The 21,177-nt window shown below is 43.5% G+C and overlaps 2 protein-coding genes across 5 annotated transcripts; one reads left to right on the top strand and one right to left on the bottom strand.

Annotated features, from left to right (window-relative positions):
* The first annotated feature begins 3,344 nt into the window (after nt 1-3,344).
* Nucleotides 3,345-6,705, top strand: LOC133883370 (homeobox protein knotted-1-like 11). Of its 3 annotated transcripts, none has more exons than XM_062322685.1 (6): nt 3,345-3,905; nt 4,401-4,521; nt 5,623-5,813; nt 5,884-6,015; nt 6,097-6,233; nt 6,337-6,705. In XM_062322685.1, exons 1-6 carry the CDS (start codon nt 3,360-3,362, stop codon nt 6,338-6,340), a joined length of 1,131 nt encoding a protein of 376 aa, XP_062178669.1. In that variant the 5' UTR covers nt 3,345-3,359; the 3' UTR covers nt 6,341-6,705. The 3 variants fall into 3 exon arrangements, with proteins under 3 accessions (XP_062178669.1, XP_062178668.1, XP_062178667.1); XM_062322684.1 differs by having other exon boundaries at nt 6,329-6,705; XM_062322683.1 differs by having other exon boundaries at nt 6,326-6,705.
* Nucleotides 6,706-9,356: 2,651 nt separating this feature from the next.
* Nucleotides 9,357-14,934, bottom strand: LOC133883369 (uncharacterized). 2 transcript variants are annotated; one of them, XM_062322682.1, is made up of 9 exons: nt 12,425-14,931; nt 12,190-12,338; nt 12,050-12,112; nt 11,811-11,963; nt 11,573-11,736; nt 11,310-11,457; nt 10,394-10,516; nt 10,188-10,275; nt 9,357-10,069 (listed from the first exon to the last, which is right to left on the bottom strand). In XM_062322682.1, exons 1-9 carry the CDS (start codon nt 14,703-14,705, stop codon nt 9,900-9,902), a joined length of 3,339 nt encoding a protein of 1,112 aa, XP_062178666.1. In that variant the 5' UTR covers nt 14,706-14,931; the 3' UTR covers nt 9,357-9,899. The 2 variants fall into 2 exon arrangements, 1 of the variants encoding a protein (XP_062178666.1); XR_009902857.1 differs by lacking the exons at nt 9,357-10,069; nt 10,188-10,275; nt 10,394-10,516 and having other exon boundaries at nt 11,319-11,457; nt 11,848-11,963; nt 12,425-14,934.
* Between the last annotated feature and the right edge of the window lie 6,243 nt (nt 14,935-21,177).

The raw sequence follows: 21,177 nt of genomic DNA, 5'->3' as shown, positions 1-21,177 counted from the left end.
ATTTTCCATTCATACGGAAACAGAGATACGGAGCCATTGCCTAATAACAAGACTCTTCACGTGGCAGCTGTGACTCGCGAACGAAATTGAGCCGAGAATGCAGATATGAGCAGGCCACTTCCCGACACGGGCGTCCATGGTCTGAATTCAGCCTCACCCAATTAGTTGGGCCACACACACGTCAAAGGCTCAAGAATGGCCACCCTGCAAACCTTGGACGTTGCACCGTTTTCCAACACAATAAAAAAGGAGGTCGCAGCTACAAAGGTTACTAACATTCTTCTTCCTTAAGAAAAAAGTCAATTTCTTTATAATGGTGATGCTATTTTTTGGTCAGGCGATTAATCTGAAACGTCCAACCGTGATTGAACAGTGCAAAGGCAATCTTCAACCTCCCGTTCGCTCCCTCGACGCCAGCTTTCTCTCCCGCCCACCTCCACTTGTCCTCGGTAGCGTTTCCACCTCTGGATCCGCGGTAGCCGTCTCTGCTCGCCGCCACCCTATCACTGTCCAGCGGCTGTCCTACACCGCCCACAATCGACAGTGTCCACGTCGCCTCACCGCTCTATACCCACCCACCTCCTTCGTCAGGTCGGCCTCCCTTCGTAGGAGCTTTTTTAAACTCGAAAGCCGAAAAGCTGTTGCCAAATCTACCCTTGTCAGGATACCGTCATTACCAAACAGTTGCGTGACCACATATGCCTGACCTAAAATTTAGTAAATGTGTTTTTTATAATCAGTAATAATTATTTCTAGACATTAAAATTGTCTTACATATTGATTAGGGCCCTTGTAATAGAACCTGCCCATCCGGTTCCAGTTTCAAACTCAGCACGAACTCACATTTATAAAAATAAATGTATATCCTCGACCTCATGTTGGCATAGAAGAAGTCGCCTTACATACCATTAATCCATGAGGGAAAAAAAGGCTCGTGATTAAGCATCATTACGAGGACAAATGACAAGTGGAGCAGAGCAGCTGCCTGCCATCGCCTTTTTCCTCCACGAGAAAACCGATGCCGACGCCGACGCGTCAGCCCCCGGCTGGACCCGGGGCCGCTCCTCGTCAAATCCTGCGGGCCCCGCGCGCGTGGCCCAATTCTCGTTCCTGGTCGCCGTCCTGCTTTCTTGCTCTCCTGGACCACGGCAAAAAAATATCACAGCTGGAGCGATGGAGCCTGCCGGCCGTGCGCGGTGCTTTTGCCCCTTGGAGTAGATAGCGGACAGAGATCCGGCGTGCCTCGTCAAAGAAACAAAAAAAGGACGCGTCCGCATGGACAAATCTTTTGGAGTATTTCTTTTAAAGTATTATCAAATTGGGAGATTCTAGCGTAGGAACGTTTGATAGATTAGACGTTTTAATTGTTCGTTGAAACATAAAAAATGATGTTTGTAACATCTAAAATTAATATTTGTAATATAAAAAATAGGGTTTGCAACCAACCATTAAAAATGACAAGTAAAGTCAAGGTCTGGCGATATTGGAATGTACGAAAATAGCACACAGATTTGGATCCGAAAAATTATTCAATTGAGTTAATTCTTATATTTCGTATCTCCAATATTTCAGATGTTCAAATTTAATGTTTCAAACGTAATAGAAATTTATTGCAGAAGTTATTTTCGTTTGTTGCACTCAATTCTTACATCAAAATAGCACACATATTTGAACTAAAAAAATTATCTATTTAAGTTAATTTTTATATTTTCGTATCTTCAATATTTCATATATTCAAATGTAATGTTTTAGATATTATAAAAATTTATTACCATAATTATTTTTTATGTTACATTCAACATCAGAGATTCCATTTTTAGTTTATTCTTTAGAAGTTTGGAGCAGAGCATTACCGTATCAAATTCGACATTCAACATCCGAAGTTCGATTGTTTATTCTTCGGACGTTTGGAGCAGAGTATTACCGTATCAAATTCGGGTAGCCAGATAGGCGAAACAACACTTGCACGTACCGGTCAAAGAAAAATCCTGAGGCTACAAACAAGCAAGTGAACAGTTGTGCACATCTCTACCTCCAACGGGGCTCCGAGACGTGTCCTAGTGCCCGGCAATAATCGGTTAGTACTCCATTTAATCATAAATACATATTATTATAAATAAAATATAGTCTTTAAAACATAGTTTTCATAACTATTTTTTACTCAACTATATTTATAAAATCTATTAAATTCGGGTAGCCAGATTGGCGAAACAACGCTTGCACGTACCGGTCAGGAAATATCCTGAGGCTACAAACAAGCAAGTGAACAGTTGTGCACATCTCTACCTCCTACGGGCCTCCGAGACATGTCCTAGTGCCGGCAATAATCGGTTAGTACACCGTATAATCATAAATATATATTCTTTTAAATAAATATAGTCTTTAAAATATAGTTTTGATAACTATTTTTTATTCGAATATATTTATAAAACCTATTAAATTTATGGTATTATGGAAGATTTTTTTCAAAACAAATTTGCACATAATGAGTATGATTTTAATTTTTTCCAAATTAGGAGTAAATGTTTTAAAAATTATTATTAGTTAAAGTTTTAAAAGTTTGACTGAACTTTTTTTATAACGCCATATATTTATAGAATAATGCTATTTATCTATTGATAGATTTTAGAGGAGAATCTGAAGAATTTCTAACCTTCTGATTGGCAAAGAGATTTTTACCGGATGCCTCCTCTTCCACCTCCAATGAGCTCCGGCGAGTTACATTAACTTCGACAAAAGTTAGGGTTTTAGATTAGAGTTAGGGATTTAGGGTCTCTGGCTATAGAAAGAGCTTCGAAGAAGGCCGACCCAGCAATAGCTGCATGCAACGTCACCCGTCACGGGTGGTGGAGGACTAGAGGTGAGTCAATGATGATGGTAGGGATGTCGGAGATGTAGTGGTTAGCGGCGATTTTGACGGTGGGGGTGCTACCGGAGCCAAGTAGGGGGGCGACGATGGTGAGAGAGCACAACGAGGAGGGGCGCTGGGAAGAGAGATCAGCGGAGGAGGAAGAGGGGCGGTGGGGGAGGGACAGGGCGCGCCAGTGTCGGAGACGATGATGGCAAGGCGGAGGACAGAGACGCATGCGACGGGTGGCATCAGGGTCGGGAGCAGACGTTGAGATTTAGAGTTAGTATTGTATATTGTGCAAGCTGATAAATTCCATTAAATATTGATCTAACAGATCAACATTTCATAGAAAAATCTGTCAACAGTTAATTAGACGTATCCATTTATTTGTAATGTAGGGGAGTAAATTAACCGAATTTGCAGCTCTTAATTGGTCGGCAATCATGAGTCCTAAGACGGTCGACGACGATCATTATGATTCGGAGGTTGCGTGCCCTTAATTAAACGAATGGAGGCAAGTGCACGCGCAATAAACAGCTGGCGCTATCCCTCCCCTACCTCCCAACCCCAAAGAGGTATCGAGGAGGTCCCCTACCACTTACACCTCTCGCCGTCACCGCTTGACTCCCTCCCCTCTTCTTCGTCTCCCCTCCTCTCGCCCGGCGCTTGCCTACCCGAGCCTCCGCTGCGCGCCGTCCCCCAGTCGCCGCTCGGTCGCTCGCTCTCTAGCGGGTCGCCGACCGGCGGGATGGCGTTCCACTACCCGGACCACGCGCTGGCGATGGACGCTGCGGCGGCGAACCTTAGCTTCGCCTCCGGTGTTGGGGGCGTAGGAGGTGTGGGAGGGGCCGGGTGGGAGAGGGAGAAGGCGGCCATCGCGGCGCACCCGCTGTACGAGCGCCTGCTGGAGGCGCACGTCGCCTGCCTCCGCGTCGCCACACCCGTCGACCAGCTCCCGCGCATCGACGCGCAGATCGCCGCGAGGCCCCCGCACATGGCCGCGACGGCGGCAGGCGGAGCGAACTCGGGAGACGAGGAGCTCGATCTGTTCATGGTAAGACCCGAGTTCCTCTCACGGGATTACTATGTTGGAGATATATGGTTGCTTGGTGGTTCGCTGTGTAGGTTTTGTGGTCGAATTTGAGTGGCTTGTACGGTTGGATGTTTTGACTGGCATGCTAAGTATTCTGGATATGTGGTGTGAAAATTTGGGGATGAAATTGGGCAGTTTCATTGTTATTGGATTTTCGAAAGGACCGGACTAATTATGTTGGAGTAACAACGGAGCTGAGAATTATGAAGTAAAATTGCCCCATGAACTGAGGATGCTATCTCGTTACTTGATTCTCCATCCTGATTGCATCGAGTCTCTGCTTTTTGAATTAGAAGGATGTGAAAACTGAACTTGTTTTTTGAATTAGAAGCATGTTTTATTTATGTGAAGCAGCTCATATTTGATTCGAGATGATAATCTTCCGGAGGTCCATGTTGTTATCCTTGCCCTTTACCCTCTTAAAATTTCTAATGTGTATCTTTTTTCATTTTGCAGACACATTACGTATTACTCCTCTGTTCATTCAAGGAACAACTCCAGCAGCATGTGCGTGTTCATGCAATGGAAGCAGTGATGGCTTGCTGGGAGCTTGAACAAACTTTACAAAGTCTTACAGGTAGCTCAAAACTTTCTAGTTAGTAATGTCCTATTGGAAAATAGGAGCTTCCCCGTTCTTGAAAGAGGAGTATGCAATATGCACCGCAGATGTTTGCTATATTGTACTGTTTTATTCATATCACTGATCAGAACAGGCTTATTTGCTAGCAGTGACGTGAGCTATCGTATTGAAGTTTTCTACCAAAACAAATGTCGACTAGACCCTTTCCACTACTGCTGCCTCCTCTGTTAGAAAATCGAGCTGAAAGATTACGCCCTTGTATGTCCCAGTAGATTTATGGCATTATCATATTGAAGTTTTTCCTCTTATGTTCCATTGGCAACGAGTCGGTGCAGATTTTCAAGTCATTGACCTCAGCTTTTTAGTATTTTTTGGAAAAAAGATCAGCTTTACAGTAGTGTCTTCTGTGTGTTGATCATCCGTGAACCTCATATTGCGCCAAGCAATATACCATGATAATATGTGCACAATTCAGAGTTTCGGACCGATTCGTGCTACTTTTGGAAAAAAGCAACAGCCATCATAGCTAGAAAGAGCTGCAATACTGATTTTACTTTACAGGAATTTCAAATGGCAGTAACTAAGCCATGATTCCATACAGGCCCAAGAACCAACTTTTAGTGTGAAGGAATACTTCCAGATATGTTTCTGGAACCTACAAAGTTTCCTAGGTACACCAAGTCGTTAACAATAGTGCCTGTAGACACACTGACACCACTTGCCACACATCTCAGAAATACTATGCCAATGGCCCTTCACACTGAAGTATGCCAATGCCCTTCCAAACACTGATTTCTTTTTTCAAAGTTTACTGGACGTTACAACTAAAAAAATGCGGTTAAATGTGTTAGCTTCAACTGGCTTGCATCAGTCTACTGTCACATACTTCCTTGAGACTTATGGATGCTCAACATGTGAAACTTACCTGCAGAAAATAGTGAGCATTGTTGTGTCCTGGAGAAATCACAATGGTAAAGCAGTATCCAGGTTAATTTTACATATATCCGGGCAAAGGAAATACAAATTCTAGTTCTTCTGTCTGGCACGTGATGCTGATTGACCTATTCTGAGTTGTGCTAATATGTATTCTTCCTGTAGGCGCATCTCCTGGTGAAGGCACTGGGGCAACTATGTCTGATGATGAAGACAATCAGGTAGACAGTGAGAACAACATGTTCGATGGAAATGACGCGTCAGATGGTATGGGCTTTGGCCCCTTAATGCTGACTGAGGGTGAGAGATCCTTGGTTGAGCGTGTACGGCAAGAGCTGAAGCATGAGCTTAAGCAGGTAACCTTACAGCCTAGTAAGTTTTCAGTCGTAAGTATATTGTTCTCTAAATAAAATTCTCAACTTTCAGGGGTACAGAGAGAAACTTGTGGATATTAGGGAAGAGATAATGCGGAAGCGGAGAGCTGGGAAACTCCCTGGAGACACAGCTTCTACTTTGAAAGCTTGGTGGCAAGCTCATTCTAAATGGCCATACCCAACTGTATGTGACAACACACAGATCTTATCACTGCCAGCATTATTTCCCAGTTACTCATGAGCATATTCCATACCACTGGTTTAGGAGGAAGACAAGGCTCGCCTGGTGCAGGAAACAGGACTACAGCTAAAGCAGATCAATAATTGGTTCATCAACCAACGTAAGCGGAACTGGCACAACAACCACGCGTCATCCTCGTCCGACAAAAGCAAGAGAAAAAGGTATTGTAATGAGAAATTATACTAAACTTTTCTTTTTCAAGTTTGACACCTTTCTGGTTTCCATTTCCTGTATGTTTATGCTTGGAATAAAGAAGCACTGCAGGTGATGGCAACGCAGAGCAATCTTGGTAGATCGCGGCTGGAGAAGAAAATATATGTGAATAACTCTTCTATTGTGAAGAATGCCAATGTATTTGTTGCTCCGGGGACAACCCTTCGACAGGCCATTCCGGAGCCCAATATTTATAGCAAGACATGACACAATGTAATAATGTTGTAATTAGTCGTGTAAACAAAAGAAGCTTGTATAGTAACATAATAGAAACTAGCATTCACGTTGGGTATTGTCTAGTGTGCATATGTAATTGTTGGGCCCGGCTGTCACTTTATAACGATGCGTGCGTGATTCAAATATGTTTGACTACCATGCGATATTGTAATTTGTGGAGTATGCGATATTGTAATTTGTGAAGCATTGTTCCTCTGTACTGCCAATATTTCTGACGTTTTAGACGGCGTCACAGGTGGTTTTTTAGCTGGGATTATTTAAGGCATATTTCTAGAGTGTACAGGAGCATAACCGGTATTATATTGTCGTTATTGTTGAAGTAGTACTAGTATGGCATTGCGTACAGATAAAGCAGTATATTCCGTTCTCTTGGTTATTGGTACTAGTCAATATCCATACGCGCTGATAGCCAAGAACGGGGTTTTCTTTTGGTCGATGCAGAAGCTAGTGGGAGTTTCATGAATCTTTACATTATAAAATATGAGTTGGTTTTTGAATCAGTTCTTTTCTTACTATTCTCTTATCTAATATAAATTCTTAAAATTTAAATAATTTATTTATTTTTATTATCTATCTTTCTCCTTTAATATCTATCTCGTTACCGACTACAGATATGAGATATTTTTACTATAAAAATAAAAAAAATTGGAAGTGAAATTAATAGGTAATATCTTTTTCTTTTTTAGATTCTATCTACGATCAAACTAAAGTATCGCTTTCGATATATTCATTCAGCAACATTCACATAGCGTATTCATATCTCTATCCTTTAAAGTTAGGCTCGATGTTATCATATTTAATATGTATATTTTTATTATAATACACGAATACTTAGCCAGTGAATCACGGAGGGGGAGCTGGAGTGCCGAAGGCCTTCCTGATGGGAAGTGCGGCACCGCAGACCGGGAGAAGCTCACGTCGACGGCGGCCGTCCGGCGTCAACAACGAGCACCACCACGCGTCACCGGCTGGGCGGCTGCCTTCCACTCCGACCCACTTCCGCGTCTGCGTGGGCCTTCGCTCTCCCGTCCACGGCCCGGCCCCCGCGTGGCGGTGCTGGTTCCGCACGGATCTGCCTCGGCCCGTCCCAAACTAGCTTTCTGGCTGGCCGCGTTTCCTCCGAGAACTATCTCTCGTCCTCGCTGGCCGGCCTGCTACTGCTGCATCTGTTCCGCGCCAGCTCGTCTCGTCCTCCTCCTCCTCCTCCACGGTCGTCGTGAGTAACGAAGAGCTTGTAGTTGTAGGGCAGGACCTGTATGGCCTGTACACAGCACATGCACGGATCGCATGGTTACATAGTATACATACACAACTCATTGCTCGCTGTTGGTTGGGAATTCGGGGGTTCTGTCATAAACGCTGCCCGTGCTCGACACCCTCGAAAGCAGACCACTCGCTCCTTCAGGTTCACCAGTCCAGGACCATCTTAAATAAAGTAGCAGAGATCATATAGTCCTCCAAAAAAAAGAGCAGATATCTTTCCGTTATTTTATTTCAGATCCAAGAGCACTCGGTGAAATGATCAAGCGGCCTCTCACTCTCGGCCTAGATTTCAACGAGCTAGGGGTGCACGAATGAACGGGATTGGGAGAGGCTGCGCTACTTGATCTTTGCAGCCGTTAAACCCTTGGCCTTTGGAGCCGTTGAAGTGTTGAACTCGATAAGATCCCGGTCCCTTTTACCCCGATTTTACGAGATCATGATAGGACAGAAGGCCCCACTCGTTCTACTCATGTTGTCATGCAGTCAGGGCTACAGAATTTCTATCGTGGAGAGACAGAAAAAATTAATCACCCGCGAGACTGGATCTGGGTTCCCCCACGGGCCACGGCGTTGTGAAGAGTGAAGGCAGATACACAAGTTGGCGACGGTATAGACGCACGGTCACGGAAACAACCCACTCGACGCTGGGATTGGAGCTGGACTGCCTGTATGCGCGCGAGCACACACGCAGGGCATGCACCCCCATACGTAACACACCGAATCGGCAGCAGGTCGAGGCATCGAGCGGAACGCGGGCCGTGATGGACGCGCCATACCACCGAACCGGCGATGCATCACCATCGCCACAACATGGTTATGGACTAAAGCCATGTTTGATTAGTGTTTAAATTTTTCATGGTTAAGGTTAGCTAAGTGTATAAAAAGTGTGATTAATAAAGAACATGGTTGATTCCTGTTTAAGTTTGTCACGTCTAAGATTAGTCACGTCATAAATTTTTAGACAACTATTTGATTAACTATCATAACTATAGTAAGTTATATATATTTTCTATTTCCTAACTTTCATATTATACACGTAGGTTTCTTTTTTACTAAATTTACTACACTTGTAGCTACGAATTTATTAACCGCGCTTTTTATAGCCAAATCACATTTGACTAACCTTAAACGTGACAAGCTTAGACGCGAACCAAATATATATTTCTTAGCACAAGTATAGCAAAGTGTAAAAAACTAAATGTATAACATATGTGTAAAAAACTAACAAAATATAGTTTGTTATAATTATAACAAACAACTAAATAGTTATCTAAAAATTTTAACGTTTAGACGCGAACCAAACAGATGCTCCCATTGCACCTCCGAATTGCTATATATATTCACAACCCATAGCTCGAAGTCGCAACGCCGGTTTGGTGCCTCCGAATCCAACCGACGCGTGCTGATGCACCTGCCTCGGCGTGTTCACAGCACGGCAACAAGGTCATGGGAAGGAAGGGTACAATGCATCGTGAGGAACCAGGCTTGCCTAGTCCAGTAGAGGTGAGATTTCTAAGTAAGGAGCAGCAGCAAGAAAGCTCAGGGCACGCGTCACGCACAAATAGCTCAGCTTTCACAATGGCACAGGGCAATTTCAGTATAACACAATAACTCAACCACAAAACCAAGCAGGTATTGTTACAACTTACAAGCATGGACCTCACTCTCTGTTCCCAAACTTGTAATATACAAACAAACCATACTTACCCAGCAACAACCAGTTCACATTTAGACCGGCCGACCGACCGACCGACGACTTCTAAGTAACTCAATTATTACCCGGAAAAGGGTGAAAAAGAAAAGGAAAAAATAAGCATATCAGACTCCCCTATAACTGACGCTAGACTAGTAACTTATTGACGGCATCTCTAAGCAAAAGGTATAAATGAATGAATCGGCATATGCGACGTCCATTGCGACACTTGTAGACACACGCTGGTAACTTTTGATTACAAGATATGAAACAATGAAGGGGTATGGACACATCCTAGGGACACAATGAAGGCATATATATCAGTTCTGGATTCCTAAATACGCAATCTGGTGGGTAGCGAACTGACCCACAGATACCCTGGAAGTTTGAAGAGTGCCGCCACATCTGCATGCTGGTGACCTTAGTGCTGCACCTTCTGGGAAACAGCCATGGAGCGCAATCTGTTCGCTATCTCTGTAAAGGCTGGCCGTTCAGATGGTTCTGTTGACCAGCATTGCTCCATCAGTGCTCTCCACTCCGGGTCACATGAGTCGGGCACTGGTGGCCGTAGAGTGTTACTCACAATGCCACCTGCATACAAAAGAGCAGTTTAAGTCATGCTCTAAATAATAAGAATTATTGACCACATATACTGCACATAGGGTAACAGTCGAGCCTTACATATCTGCCATAGCAGATTTGTACCCACCTATAATAACACCATAATGTAAATCTCCATATGGTTCTTCTCCTGTGAGGAGTTCCCAGAGAACAATCCCAAAAGAGAACACATCAACCTGAGGGCAGCATGAAAACATTTATGCACGAGTTCTATGTGAACTTGAAAGAGTCAGCGGAACTGAAAGAATAGTCCAAATAATACATATTCTGTAGAATAGAAATGAATTAGCACACCTTTTCAGAGACCAAGCTGCTACTTCCATTCAGAAGTTCTGGGGCCATCCATGGAAGTGTTCCCCTGACACCACCGGAGATGAGGGTCTGACATTTCACTTTTGAAAGCCCAAGATCGCCAACCTACAAATACAGCGGAAAATGTCACTGCTCACCCATACTACAACAAGTAATAACCCTATTTGTTGGCAACAGTAAATGAAATTCCTTGACATGTGTAAGATGTTAAAGCATGATGTCCTACATATCATATAGGCAATCTGAAACAAATGGCTAGTTGATAACTAAGAGAGTACAATATTCAGATGGCAAACATGCAATCCTGATTCCTGAAGACTATATCAGAATCTTCACTATATATACCTAAAATAAACCTATAAAACAATTGCATGCCGTTAGCATTTAGATATTTCTGTCTTAGTAGATTGTATATCCATGCAGCCCATTTGAGTTTTATACCTCTATTCACAATGCCATGATAGAAACTATTCCATCATCCGATCATACATATTCCATATTCCTTCAAGTGGCAATAATATATGCCTGAGTTTAGCCACAAGCCCACAATGATCGCCAGCTAAGGTGTATAATCCGAGATGCACATCATAATTTTACCTCGGTACTAGTATTATCTGGTGTATATGAGAGTCCAATCCTATCAGCAACTCTTGAGCAACCAAACTAAATGACCATCAAATAATAGTAACAAACAATGTGCTTTCATTACTACAAGGAAAGAAATTGCAAAGCATTTGGGGATGCAGTGCTAAAATTTAGCACAGTGCCAAAATTGGAAGAAAAAACTAGGACGGACTCCAAGACATCTAGCACCATGAATACAACAGACAAGGGAAGAAATAATAATCTAGCAACAAAGTGTAAGAATATGATAAAATAGATTGAGTATGCTTCTTACCTTGCATATTGGACGCTGAGGGTCCCTTAAATTAACAAGCAAATTATCACTTTTAAGGTCAAAGTGCACGATGTTTTTGTTATGCAAGTACTCCATTCCAAAAGCAGTATCCATGGCAATAATTAATCTCTTACGTCGATCAAGGGTCCTGCACAGGGGAAACAATCAACTCCATGTAAGATCATCAATTTCTCTTTTTGAAGATGCAGCAGATCAATACAGAAGACTTCTGAAGCATATGCCACAGATAATAAGGGACGTACCTAGCATTCTTCAGCAAAGCGGTCCTAAGTGAGCCATTGACCATGTATTCTGTAACTGTGGCAATGGATCCCCCAGGTCCATCTAGAACAACGCCATAAAAAGCAACAACATTTGGGTGGTGCAGATCAGCAAGATTAGATGCTTCATTCCAGAAGTCCGACCGCTGAAAATTTTAAGGATCTATCAGTATACAGACAAGCATGGCCAGAAACAAAGATCTGAAGTATGAGATCAAACCATCTTCTCTTGCTCAGATGGCTTCCCAGCAAAACACCTGTCATTGATTCTTTTTATCGCAACATCAGTTCCTCTCCATTTGCCATGATATACAGTTCCAAAGGTTCCAGAACCAAGTTCTTGGAGCTCTTCTAGGTCATTGTTCTTTATAATCTGGAACGCACGACGATACAAGAAATTATAACCACAATGCAATCAAAGATATAAACAATCAAAAAGACATATCTCATGATTGTAACCTGCAGACGTCCATCTGTAATAGGAAATCCTGAAATCCAATCTGCCGGTCTGCTCTTGACAGCCTGCATGCTTCTCTAGTTAGTGTTAAGGATAACATAAATCATGACATTTTGGTGCATCTAAAGAATCACTTCCAAACCTCTTTGCTGTGAACTTCACCACCTAATTTATTAGTAACAGCCCCAACTCCTTCATTCAGTAAGGGAGGCTGATGCTCAGATGACTGAGTTTTAGATGTAGCTAACCCATCATCCATACCCAGTAAGTTTGGATTAGTGATGTCATCACCTGCATTGATGATAGACAGAAATAAGAATTCACAACGTACAAGTACACATATTGGCAAGGTTATAATGGAAAGTATGATATGGAACCTTTGATGAACTGAGCATGTTCTGCATGCACGTCTTTGTGGTCAGATTGTTGCTGGAGAGCAACATCCTCAGCTGGAATATTCAAATCTGGCCGGGGATCCTTTGGGCTGATGTTCTCTCTGCTTGCTACCTTCTTAGGTCTTGGTGGCAGTGCATGTGCATTTGTAGCTACTTTCCAAGGGTCCTCATTGCTGAATTGTTGGCCTGGTAAACCAGACTCTTGGTGTTGATCAACATTTGGGGCATGATTTGCCAATGCTGTTGTTGCTACCTGAGCTGCGTTTGGAGTAATGACTTCATGTGGAGCTTCATTGTGATAAACTTCAGGCAGAACATCCTTATGCTCACTCATTGTATTAGCAGTGGCATTTGCATATACCATATCAATACCATAAGTTGATGGTGGCACTCCGCAAGGCCTGACTGTAGCGACAACATAACTGGAATAGGGTCCCCCAATGCTCATCATATGTGGCATATGGCTGGCATTAACATGCTGGACATTGTGCAAATAAGAGTTGGCCACAGAAGGCGGTGGCATTGATTCAGTTTGAAGCAGTACCTTTGGTTCATTGACATCAAAAAAAGTGTTGGTGTTGCTCAGATGATTCTCTTTTGCTCGGGTATCTGGTCTGGCATTGATACTATTTTCTGGGTGCCCCTGAGAGTGTTCTGCTATTGCATTCTGGGGTAAAGCGTTATCAGGAGACATGGCGTGCTTCCTTTGTTCTGTAGAGGCAGAAGCCTCACTGGGGCTCACCCGAAGCGAATCCATCATCCTGTCCACATTTGCCATATAAGTCGGAACAGACACAGGTGCCACTGGAGGCACATTATCACGATACACCTGCCCATCCTCATGATGCCTTGAATTACCACTAAAACTACCTTCACCGGCAAACTGATTACTGGGACTAACTTGCTTCACTGGATACTGAGCCATTCCATGGCCTGAAGGCACTTGTTGCTGTGGCTGCTGCCTAAACTGTTGATGAGAGCTCGAAACATCGGTATGGGTGGAACTTGGAGAAACTACTCTGTCCTTCTCGTTAGGAATCACAGGGATTTGGCTAAATCCATAGGTTGATGGCAGTTGCTGCTGCTGCTGCACATATACATGTTGATGCAAGCCAGTTGGATCAATGAGCGCTGAGTTTGTAACCCCTTCCACCTTTGGCACATACACCCTCTCCTGTGGCACCGGATGCATATGAGTGTATCCATAAGCCCCCATTGGGGCTGGCACTGCCCGCTCTGGCATCATAATCCTTGCCACATCTTCAGGCCGCAGGCTCATGAACATAGGCACCGGCTCAGGCACAGCCCCTCCGTGCACCTCATTGCCATACTCATTCACCACTGGATCAGAGTGGGCGTGAGGCAATGCCCTCAAGCACATGCTGCAGTCCTCCAATCTTACACCGTTTCCTGGTGGCGGCTGATTCAGACCCTGCATGGCATCTCTATGATCGTTCATGAACACAGGAGGCAGTGGTGGCAGCTGTGACAGTGGCTGCCTATACCTAGCCGCCTCCGGATGTGGGTTCGCCTGAGGAGCCCTCCCGTCAGCGGCACTCTCCTGCGGCTTCACAGGTACAGGAGCTGGAGCGGCATTGCTGAACACATCAACAAGTGGTGGGGGTGCCGCCCCACTGAAGGCCGATCTCGCAGCATCATTGGAGCAAGTGGAAGTGGGGGAGAGCCCAGCCGGAGAGCCAGGGCCGCCGGCCCCCGACGCCGCCGGAGGGGGCAGTCCCCCGTCGGAGTACTGCGTGGACGATAGGCTCGCGATGCTATCCTTCCGCACAATACCGTTCACGGCCTCCAGATACCGAAGCCCCGCGTCAAAGCTCCCGGCCTCCACCTCCTCCCCGCCGGTGCCGCAGCCACCCGCCCCATCCAGGATGGGGAAGATAAACACTCTCAGCTTCGGGCTGGCGCCGCTCAGCTTGTCGTACTCCTCGACCATGTTGTCGAGATCCTCCGGCGAGGACACCGAGATGAGCGCGTCGAGCCCCTCGTCGGGGAGCTGGTACTTCACCGCGAAGTGCGGGCCCGTGGCTCCGCCGTACGCCTCGGCGAGTCGCGCGAGGAGGTCCGGCAGCGCCACCCCGCGCGGCACGGACACGATCCGGGTGTCCCCGCCGGCGTACCGCAGAGTCCCGTCCCCGGGCCGCGGGAGGATGCGCCCGCCCAGACTGCACAGCAGCTTCATCCGCTCCCCACCCCCGCCGCCGCCGCCGCCGCCGCCGTCCTCGGCAACCCCGGCGGTGGCGGCCATCCACGCCTCCCCTCCCCTCCTCCCCCGGCTGGATCTAGCCTCGGTCTCCACCCACAAATCCGAACCCTAACCGCCGCACGGCCGCGAGACGCGAGCAGTAGGCGAGGCCGAGGACTCGAGCGGTTACTCGCTCAATGGCGTGGGCCGCGTGGTTTGTGTGTGGGTTTGCGGGGAACGGGAGGGAGGAGGGAGGGAGAGGGGGAGGAGTAGAGTTTCTTTTTGAGTGCGTGCGTGGATTACTCAAAACCCCTTCGGCTGTTGGCTCGCTTCGGTTGCTGGTTTTCCTTTCCTTTTCTTTTCTTTTTTGGTTTTTTTTGCCGTTTCGGTGGCGGTTTTCCTTATGCTAGGTTCTTGGAGTTTTCTATTAGGTGTGAACTTGTTTTGGCTTTTTTGTTTTTGTTTCTGTTTCTCTTTTTTCTGTTTGGTTTTGTTTTTTTTAAGCTTTGGCTTTGGTTTACAGAGGTTGGTTGAAAAGTTATTGTGTGTAGAGATAGGATACGCAAAATATCTTCATATGATACATGTGTTTTTGTTGGAGTTGATATTTTCTTTCCTTTTAAGGATTACTTTAGTAATACGTTGAATCTAGGTTGCGAATTTGGAAATGGATCTATGGAGCCGCACAGACGATTCATGCACGTAACGACGATAAGTTCTATACAACAAGTCGATCTTGATAACGGATAACGTGCATGTACCTAGGTCGTAAATCGTTATCCAACTGACGAAAGTATATTTTCGTATGTGCTGAAATTCAAGTGTGCATATGTATATTATGACGCTAATATGGCTATTGCTAAATAACTATTGTCGCTTATCGTTTTCCATGACGCCAAATATGGTTCTATTTGATGCTCTCAGCTGACTGAAAATTTCAAAAGCTTCATTTGATGCTTTTAGTGTCCAACCAATAGCGTTCTCTTCCTCTCCAATGAGTAGGGCTTTGGTTAGGGTGGGGTTTCATCGGGTAGCCGGCTTAAAGCAGCTACACCATGCAGTCTGCTATCGTCAAATTTCATCATCGACCGAGAAAATGGGCCTCTAGTAGCTAAGCATGCAGCTCGTCATCCTTGTATACCGGTCATCTCGCCTCGCTCGCTCGGTAAAAATAGCGCCCCCTCCCTGCTCTTCATCGCTATTGTTTCTCCTATGTACATCGATGGGAGGAGAGAAGTCAGCAAGTTGACCAAAATGTTTAAAAATTCACTCTTCTCCTCGCTTTTATAAATTCAAAAGGTGAACTTTTGAAGCTTCTAAAATCACATTGACTTTTGTGCTTGCAGAGAGAATCTATTTTAACTGGTTTCAACTAAAAATCTTTTACAAATTTTAAATGAAAATTCTCCAAATTTGATTATTTTTTACTTCACTTGATTTTTTTAGGTATAAATTTAATTCCCAAAATTTAGAAAAGAAAATCATGAATATTCATCTAAACTAATATACTAATTTCTAAAATTATTGAAAACCCTAAGTTACATAGAGAAACTAGCCGTTAAAATAAAATATAGGTAAATAGGATATATAGAGTGTAATTTTACTAGTCTATTAGAATATGTAGAAATATAAAGAGAATTTTTTAAAATAAATAGTCAAATAAAGATATTAAGATTGGAATTTAGCTAATCAATTTAAGATACTTTTAAGGAGGAGGACTGGGTAGAGGGAGTCATTTCGATCGTGAGCCGCAGGGTGGTGGATGGGTACGACAAAATGGTACCATTAGGAAGCGCCGGTGAATTTGATGACACGAGGTGCAGGAGACAGCAGAGCGCGACGCGTGGTGCCCAAGGTGATGTGGCCAGAGAAGGAAAGAGAGGGCCGTTCCGCGCTGGCGCTGGGAAGAAAGCACATTAGCCATTTGATGCAAATCCAACGCACACCAAACGCCGATATTTCTTCAAGTGTCAAGAACTTGACGAGGACTTGCTCCCGCTTTTTTTATTGGTTTCACCTTTCCTGTCTGTCTTGAGATTTGGATTTTACCTGACTTTAGTCAAGAAATCAAGAGAGGAACATTTTTGTCGAGAACTTATGCTTACGTGTGACATCTGTGTCGACAATTTATCGAAATTTAATGCAATTGGAATTGGAATAGGTTTACAACTGCATCCATGTGAAAAAAAAAGAAGGAATTTTCATCACAGCGTTTTCAATACATGGATTTCCCTCGACTTCCTTTATAGCGATTCTATATCACGAGCATATTGAAAACTTAGGTGTCTCAGTTCTATATGAAAACTTGCCAGTGTATAACAATATTTAAAATAAGTAGCTAAAAAGGACAGATCTCACCTTGCAGCCACTGAGCCACGCAACAGCCAAACTGAAGAGCCTTGACCTTAGGTGGCACCTCCTCATTAAAAATATAACTGGGTCCACAGGGGATGCACCATCAGAATCTTAAAGTGGGCTCACTTCATTAATGATATGCTTTAGGGCGACTTAATTTTTCAGATGTGGCAGCCAGGAGGCAGTGGCTTTAGCATCCTGGAGTAGTACTCTACTAAAGCAGTTTCAGGAGCTGATCTGATATCCTTCTTGCTTCTTAAGCCAAAGCTAAAGAGGTTAGCACATTCCTAACTGAGTTTGACAACTCCAAGGAGTAGGTCACTATATCTAGGAAACAGATGTCTCATCTGCACGAGCATTTCTGGTTTTTGAAACCGTTAAAAAAATTCCTATATTTCCACACATTCATACTGATAAAGTAGTAACAGCTGTAATATCGTGTCAAAGAAAAGAACAGCTGTAGTATTTACAGGCCTTCAGAACCAATTTATCTGGTGCTAGATGTGGAACTGGTGTAGCGACCCTAGTAAATCCTTGCTAATCCTGCTAAGATTCCAGTTGCACAACTTACATTTGTAAAAGAGAAGATCCATTTTGGTCATGCTCTCCTATTCCTCATATGATTAAAATTTCATACCTGTTCGGTCGACAGTGTGAACATGCATAGGATAAGAAAAATAGACAGCGACGAGATTTGAGGAAGAGAGGGTTAGGGTTCGGGATAAATTCACTAGGTGTCGAGTTTGGAGGGATGCTCGAGTAGGCGGCCAGGCTAACGGTGGGCGGCAGAGTGGCAGTGTAATGAGGCCATAGTGGCGGCGTCGACAAAGCATGCGGCAGGCAGGCAATGTGCGGTGTCGGTAGCTGGGGAGTGTGAAACGAGTGGTTTGCGGGAGGGGCAATAGTTGTGCATCTGACAACGGGAGAGCCGACCAGACATTCAGAAACGGGCAGGGCGGGGGCTAGCGTATGAGAAAGTATGATGGTGGAAGATGAATAACAGAGCGTGATTGAGGAAGAAGAAAGGATGGGCACCATGCATGCCCATCTGACGGTGGAAATCATCGATAAAACAAAATGGTATTTTCAGTCGCATGTAATATAGCATCTTCCTTTTTCTCTCGGGAGATTTTGCTGCAAGACATTAATAAAAAGCCCCCATTGTGTAGGACACTATAAAAAAAAATCTTTGACACTACAGCAAAGAAATTTTTTAACATTGTCCTACAACAAATTTTAAGAAAAAATTAGTGTGCCCAGCAAAATTTCCATTCTCTCCTTGACTCTTTGTAAACAGGTTAACACCCTGGCGGTGTCGCAGCAAAGGTGACCTGTATGATATTTTGATATGGGCCCACTCTACATGGTACCTTCTATTTCAGACCTTGGATCCATACCTACATCTCCGTCTTTATGCAAGAAAAAGGCACTTGTAGTTATCACTAATCATCATGCTGGACTAATCAGTTGGCTGGCCCCGACAGAAAGACGCAACCTAATACTATCAGGTTAGCACGGCCAAAGCGAAGACGAAGGGGGGCACGCTTGGTGGGGCCATGCATGGAGGTTGTGTCCCCTATCCGGTGTGCTGGTGTCCGCCCCAGCATCTCCATTGGAGAGGAGGCCTTTGCCAGCTTCCTCACGGCTGATGCAGATGCAATCATGAGCACTGATCATCTTTAATCACCCATCCATCTGCCATAAAGATATGGCTAACCGGCTACATCGGCCTAAGGCGCGAATCAGGAGGGGAAATCTTGGCTGAATGCAACACTGCACCTCTAACGCGATTTTGCTCTAAAATTTATCATAATTAAGATTGCAGATGGGTCGCATATTTTATTTTCCCTGCGTACTTGCAGTAGAAACTCTTGATCGTTGTATGACGTGTTCAGATTCTGCCAAAACAGGTTTCAAGTATATTTGAAGAAACCATGTCACCAAGAGATATTTTGATGGCGTGCATGGGAATAAAGCAGATGCCGACGATGAGTGTGTTCTCTTCTTCCTTGTGTTGGCCTTAAACAAGAGACGATGGGTTTATTCACTTGGTAAGTTAGAAGGCATCTGAAAACCAAATCTTAGTTTAGGTGATTATACCTTTACATTATAGAGATCAAACTTTATATTTGCTCCTTATGTATCTTGTTGAGACGAAATTTAACATACCCGATATGTCTATGATAACTTTGTCAATTTTAAACTCCATATCTCCAGTCTTTAATCATTGTATGAGTGTTTACGTGCATATGTGTGATTTACTAGGGTTTTAAAAGAAGTTAGAAGATATCATAAATATAGCCATTGAATCTCACTAAGCTCAAAGATTCAACACGTCATAATCAGATCCGCGCATCGCGTTTCGTTCGAGATAATTCATCAAAGACAACCATTCAGTCATCATGTCCTTCTACAATATTCAATTTAATGGCGCAAGCACCTGATTTGCCTTTCTTCCACTTCAAACAACGTGTGCCTCACATGCATTCTGTAATAAACCGCACCAACAATAGTTAACTTGCAGCTTAGTTAAAAAGATGAACCACTGAAAAATATAATACGGTATATCCTGGATGCATTCTTTTTGGCCACACTGTGTATTTTTACTATAACTCCAAGGCGCACGGCTGTTCTCGTGCTACTTGTCTTGTAGTTTGGATTTTTGCTGTGATCAACATTGGCCTCTAGAGTTAAACTGGAGGTACGTGTCAGTCAAAACAGAGTCGGTATGAGACTACCATGAGCTGCATCTCATCTTCATCTAAAAATCATAACTGCCTCAAAATCTAGTTATGCTGTTTACTTTGAGAGCATATATATATATCAAATGCTGAAAATATGCTCCTCAGTTCGTCTCTCACTAATCCAGTTTGATGTTGCAAACTCCTAGCAGCATCAAGTGAAGTCAAAAGTTGTAACCTGAAAAATTCACCTTGCACATGAATGAAACCAAAATATTGGATCAGTATCAAGACTCAAAATTCACATGCCATCCGTAGTGGACGCAGGTGGCTGCCTGCACGAGGTTAGTCAACGCAGGGGAAGCTCACAAGTGTTCAATATGCGCCTGTGGTGACTTAAAAGGAGCTCTGTATTTTCGGTTTTAAATAAACGATACGTGAGTATATACGTGTGATGGTGTGATTACATATGTATGGTAGTGTAAGTGGATACGTGTGATGGTGTGATTACATGTTATATTAGTGATTTAAAAAAACAGGAAAAGACCCAACCTGGGAATCTATAACATATATACTATTATTCAGCCAAGATTTCGAGCCCTCTCAGTGATCCAGTTACTGTAGCTGATGTAGCAGTGGGCCCCACATATGTGCATGTATAGATATACGGATACACAATATATACGTATAAGTATATGTATATATGTATACATATACATATATTTACACATATAATATAATTTTATTTTCGAGGAATTCCAAAAAAATATCGATAGGAATATTAGTTATATTGATAAATTGACTGAAATAATCTAAAATGCAAAGAAAAATATATAAAACTCAAAAAATATGAAACACATTTTGTTAGTTTCGTATTACTGTTATCTACATGCTAAAATTATGTACATATATGAATGTATTATTATTTTCTCTATAATTAAATAAATATGTTAAATATTAATAAATTTATAAATAAATATTGAGACTAGTACTTACTTGTCATGCGTTATAAAAAAAAGCGCGCCAATCAGACTAAGTACTACTTGTACTGGCATGGAGCTCACACGTTGCTACGGAAACTTGGTTTCCTACTCGGCAAAAGATCCTCCACCAAGAAGATATTCTAGTCGCGGAAAAAGTAAATTAGGATAATCAGTAATGTTCTATGCGCGTCACGTACTGCTTAGTTGACAGATGGATTCCGTGCCGTTAGTATACAATGCTCTAGAATCTAGGATTTTGCCATCGTGCATTGTTGCTTTTTTCTAGATCTTTATAATTTACATTAGCCAATTTCAATATGTGCATCTGTGGCCGCTGGATCGAGATCTAACGGTAGAGCAAAAACCTAGGCGACGTGGCATTTTCACGCTCCCGCTTCTGTATCCGTATTGGTCTCTGGTGATATGCAGCGAGCTCGTTAATGGAATTTCCTATTCCCATAAAAAAATGCTTCTTTCCCAATAAAAAGTAAAAAATATGTCCAATAGTAGTACTAG

Source organism: Phragmites australis, chromosome 10 (assembly GCF_958298935.1).
Source record: "Phragmites australis chromosome 10, lpPhrAust1.1, whole genome shotgun sequence".
In the NCBI taxonomy this organism is placed as follows: domain Eukaryota; kingdom Viridiplantae; phylum Streptophyta; class Magnoliopsida; order Poales; family Poaceae; genus Phragmites; species Phragmites australis.
This window is presented reverse-complemented; position numbering and strand designations above follow the sequence as displayed.

Coding starts and splice junctions, on each gene's coding strand:
- LOC133883370 (XM_062322683.1), top strand. CDS start 3,360: ATGGAGGCAAGTGCACGCGCAATAAACAGCTGGCGCTATCCCTCCCCT. Junction 5,814..5,883: donor TGAAGCATGAGCTTAAGCAG/GTAACCTTACAG, acceptor CTCAACTTTCAG/GGGTACAGAGAGAAACTTGT. Junction 6,016..6,096: donor CTAAATGGCCATACCCAACT/GTATGTGACAAC, acceptor CCACTGGTTTAG/GAGGAAGACAAGGCTCGCCT.
- LOC133883369 (XM_062322682.1), bottom strand. CDS start 14,705: ATGGCCGCCACCGCCGGGGTTGCCGAGGACGGCGGCGGCGGCGGCGGC. Junction 12,113..12,189: donor GTGAAGTTCACAGCAAAGAG/GTTTGGAAGTGA, acceptor AGAAGCATGCAG/GCTGTCAAGAGCAGACCGGC. Junction 11,737..11,810: donor CATCTGAGCAAGAGAAGATG/GTTTGATCTCAT, acceptor TAAAATTTTCAG/CGGTCGGACTTCTGGAATGA.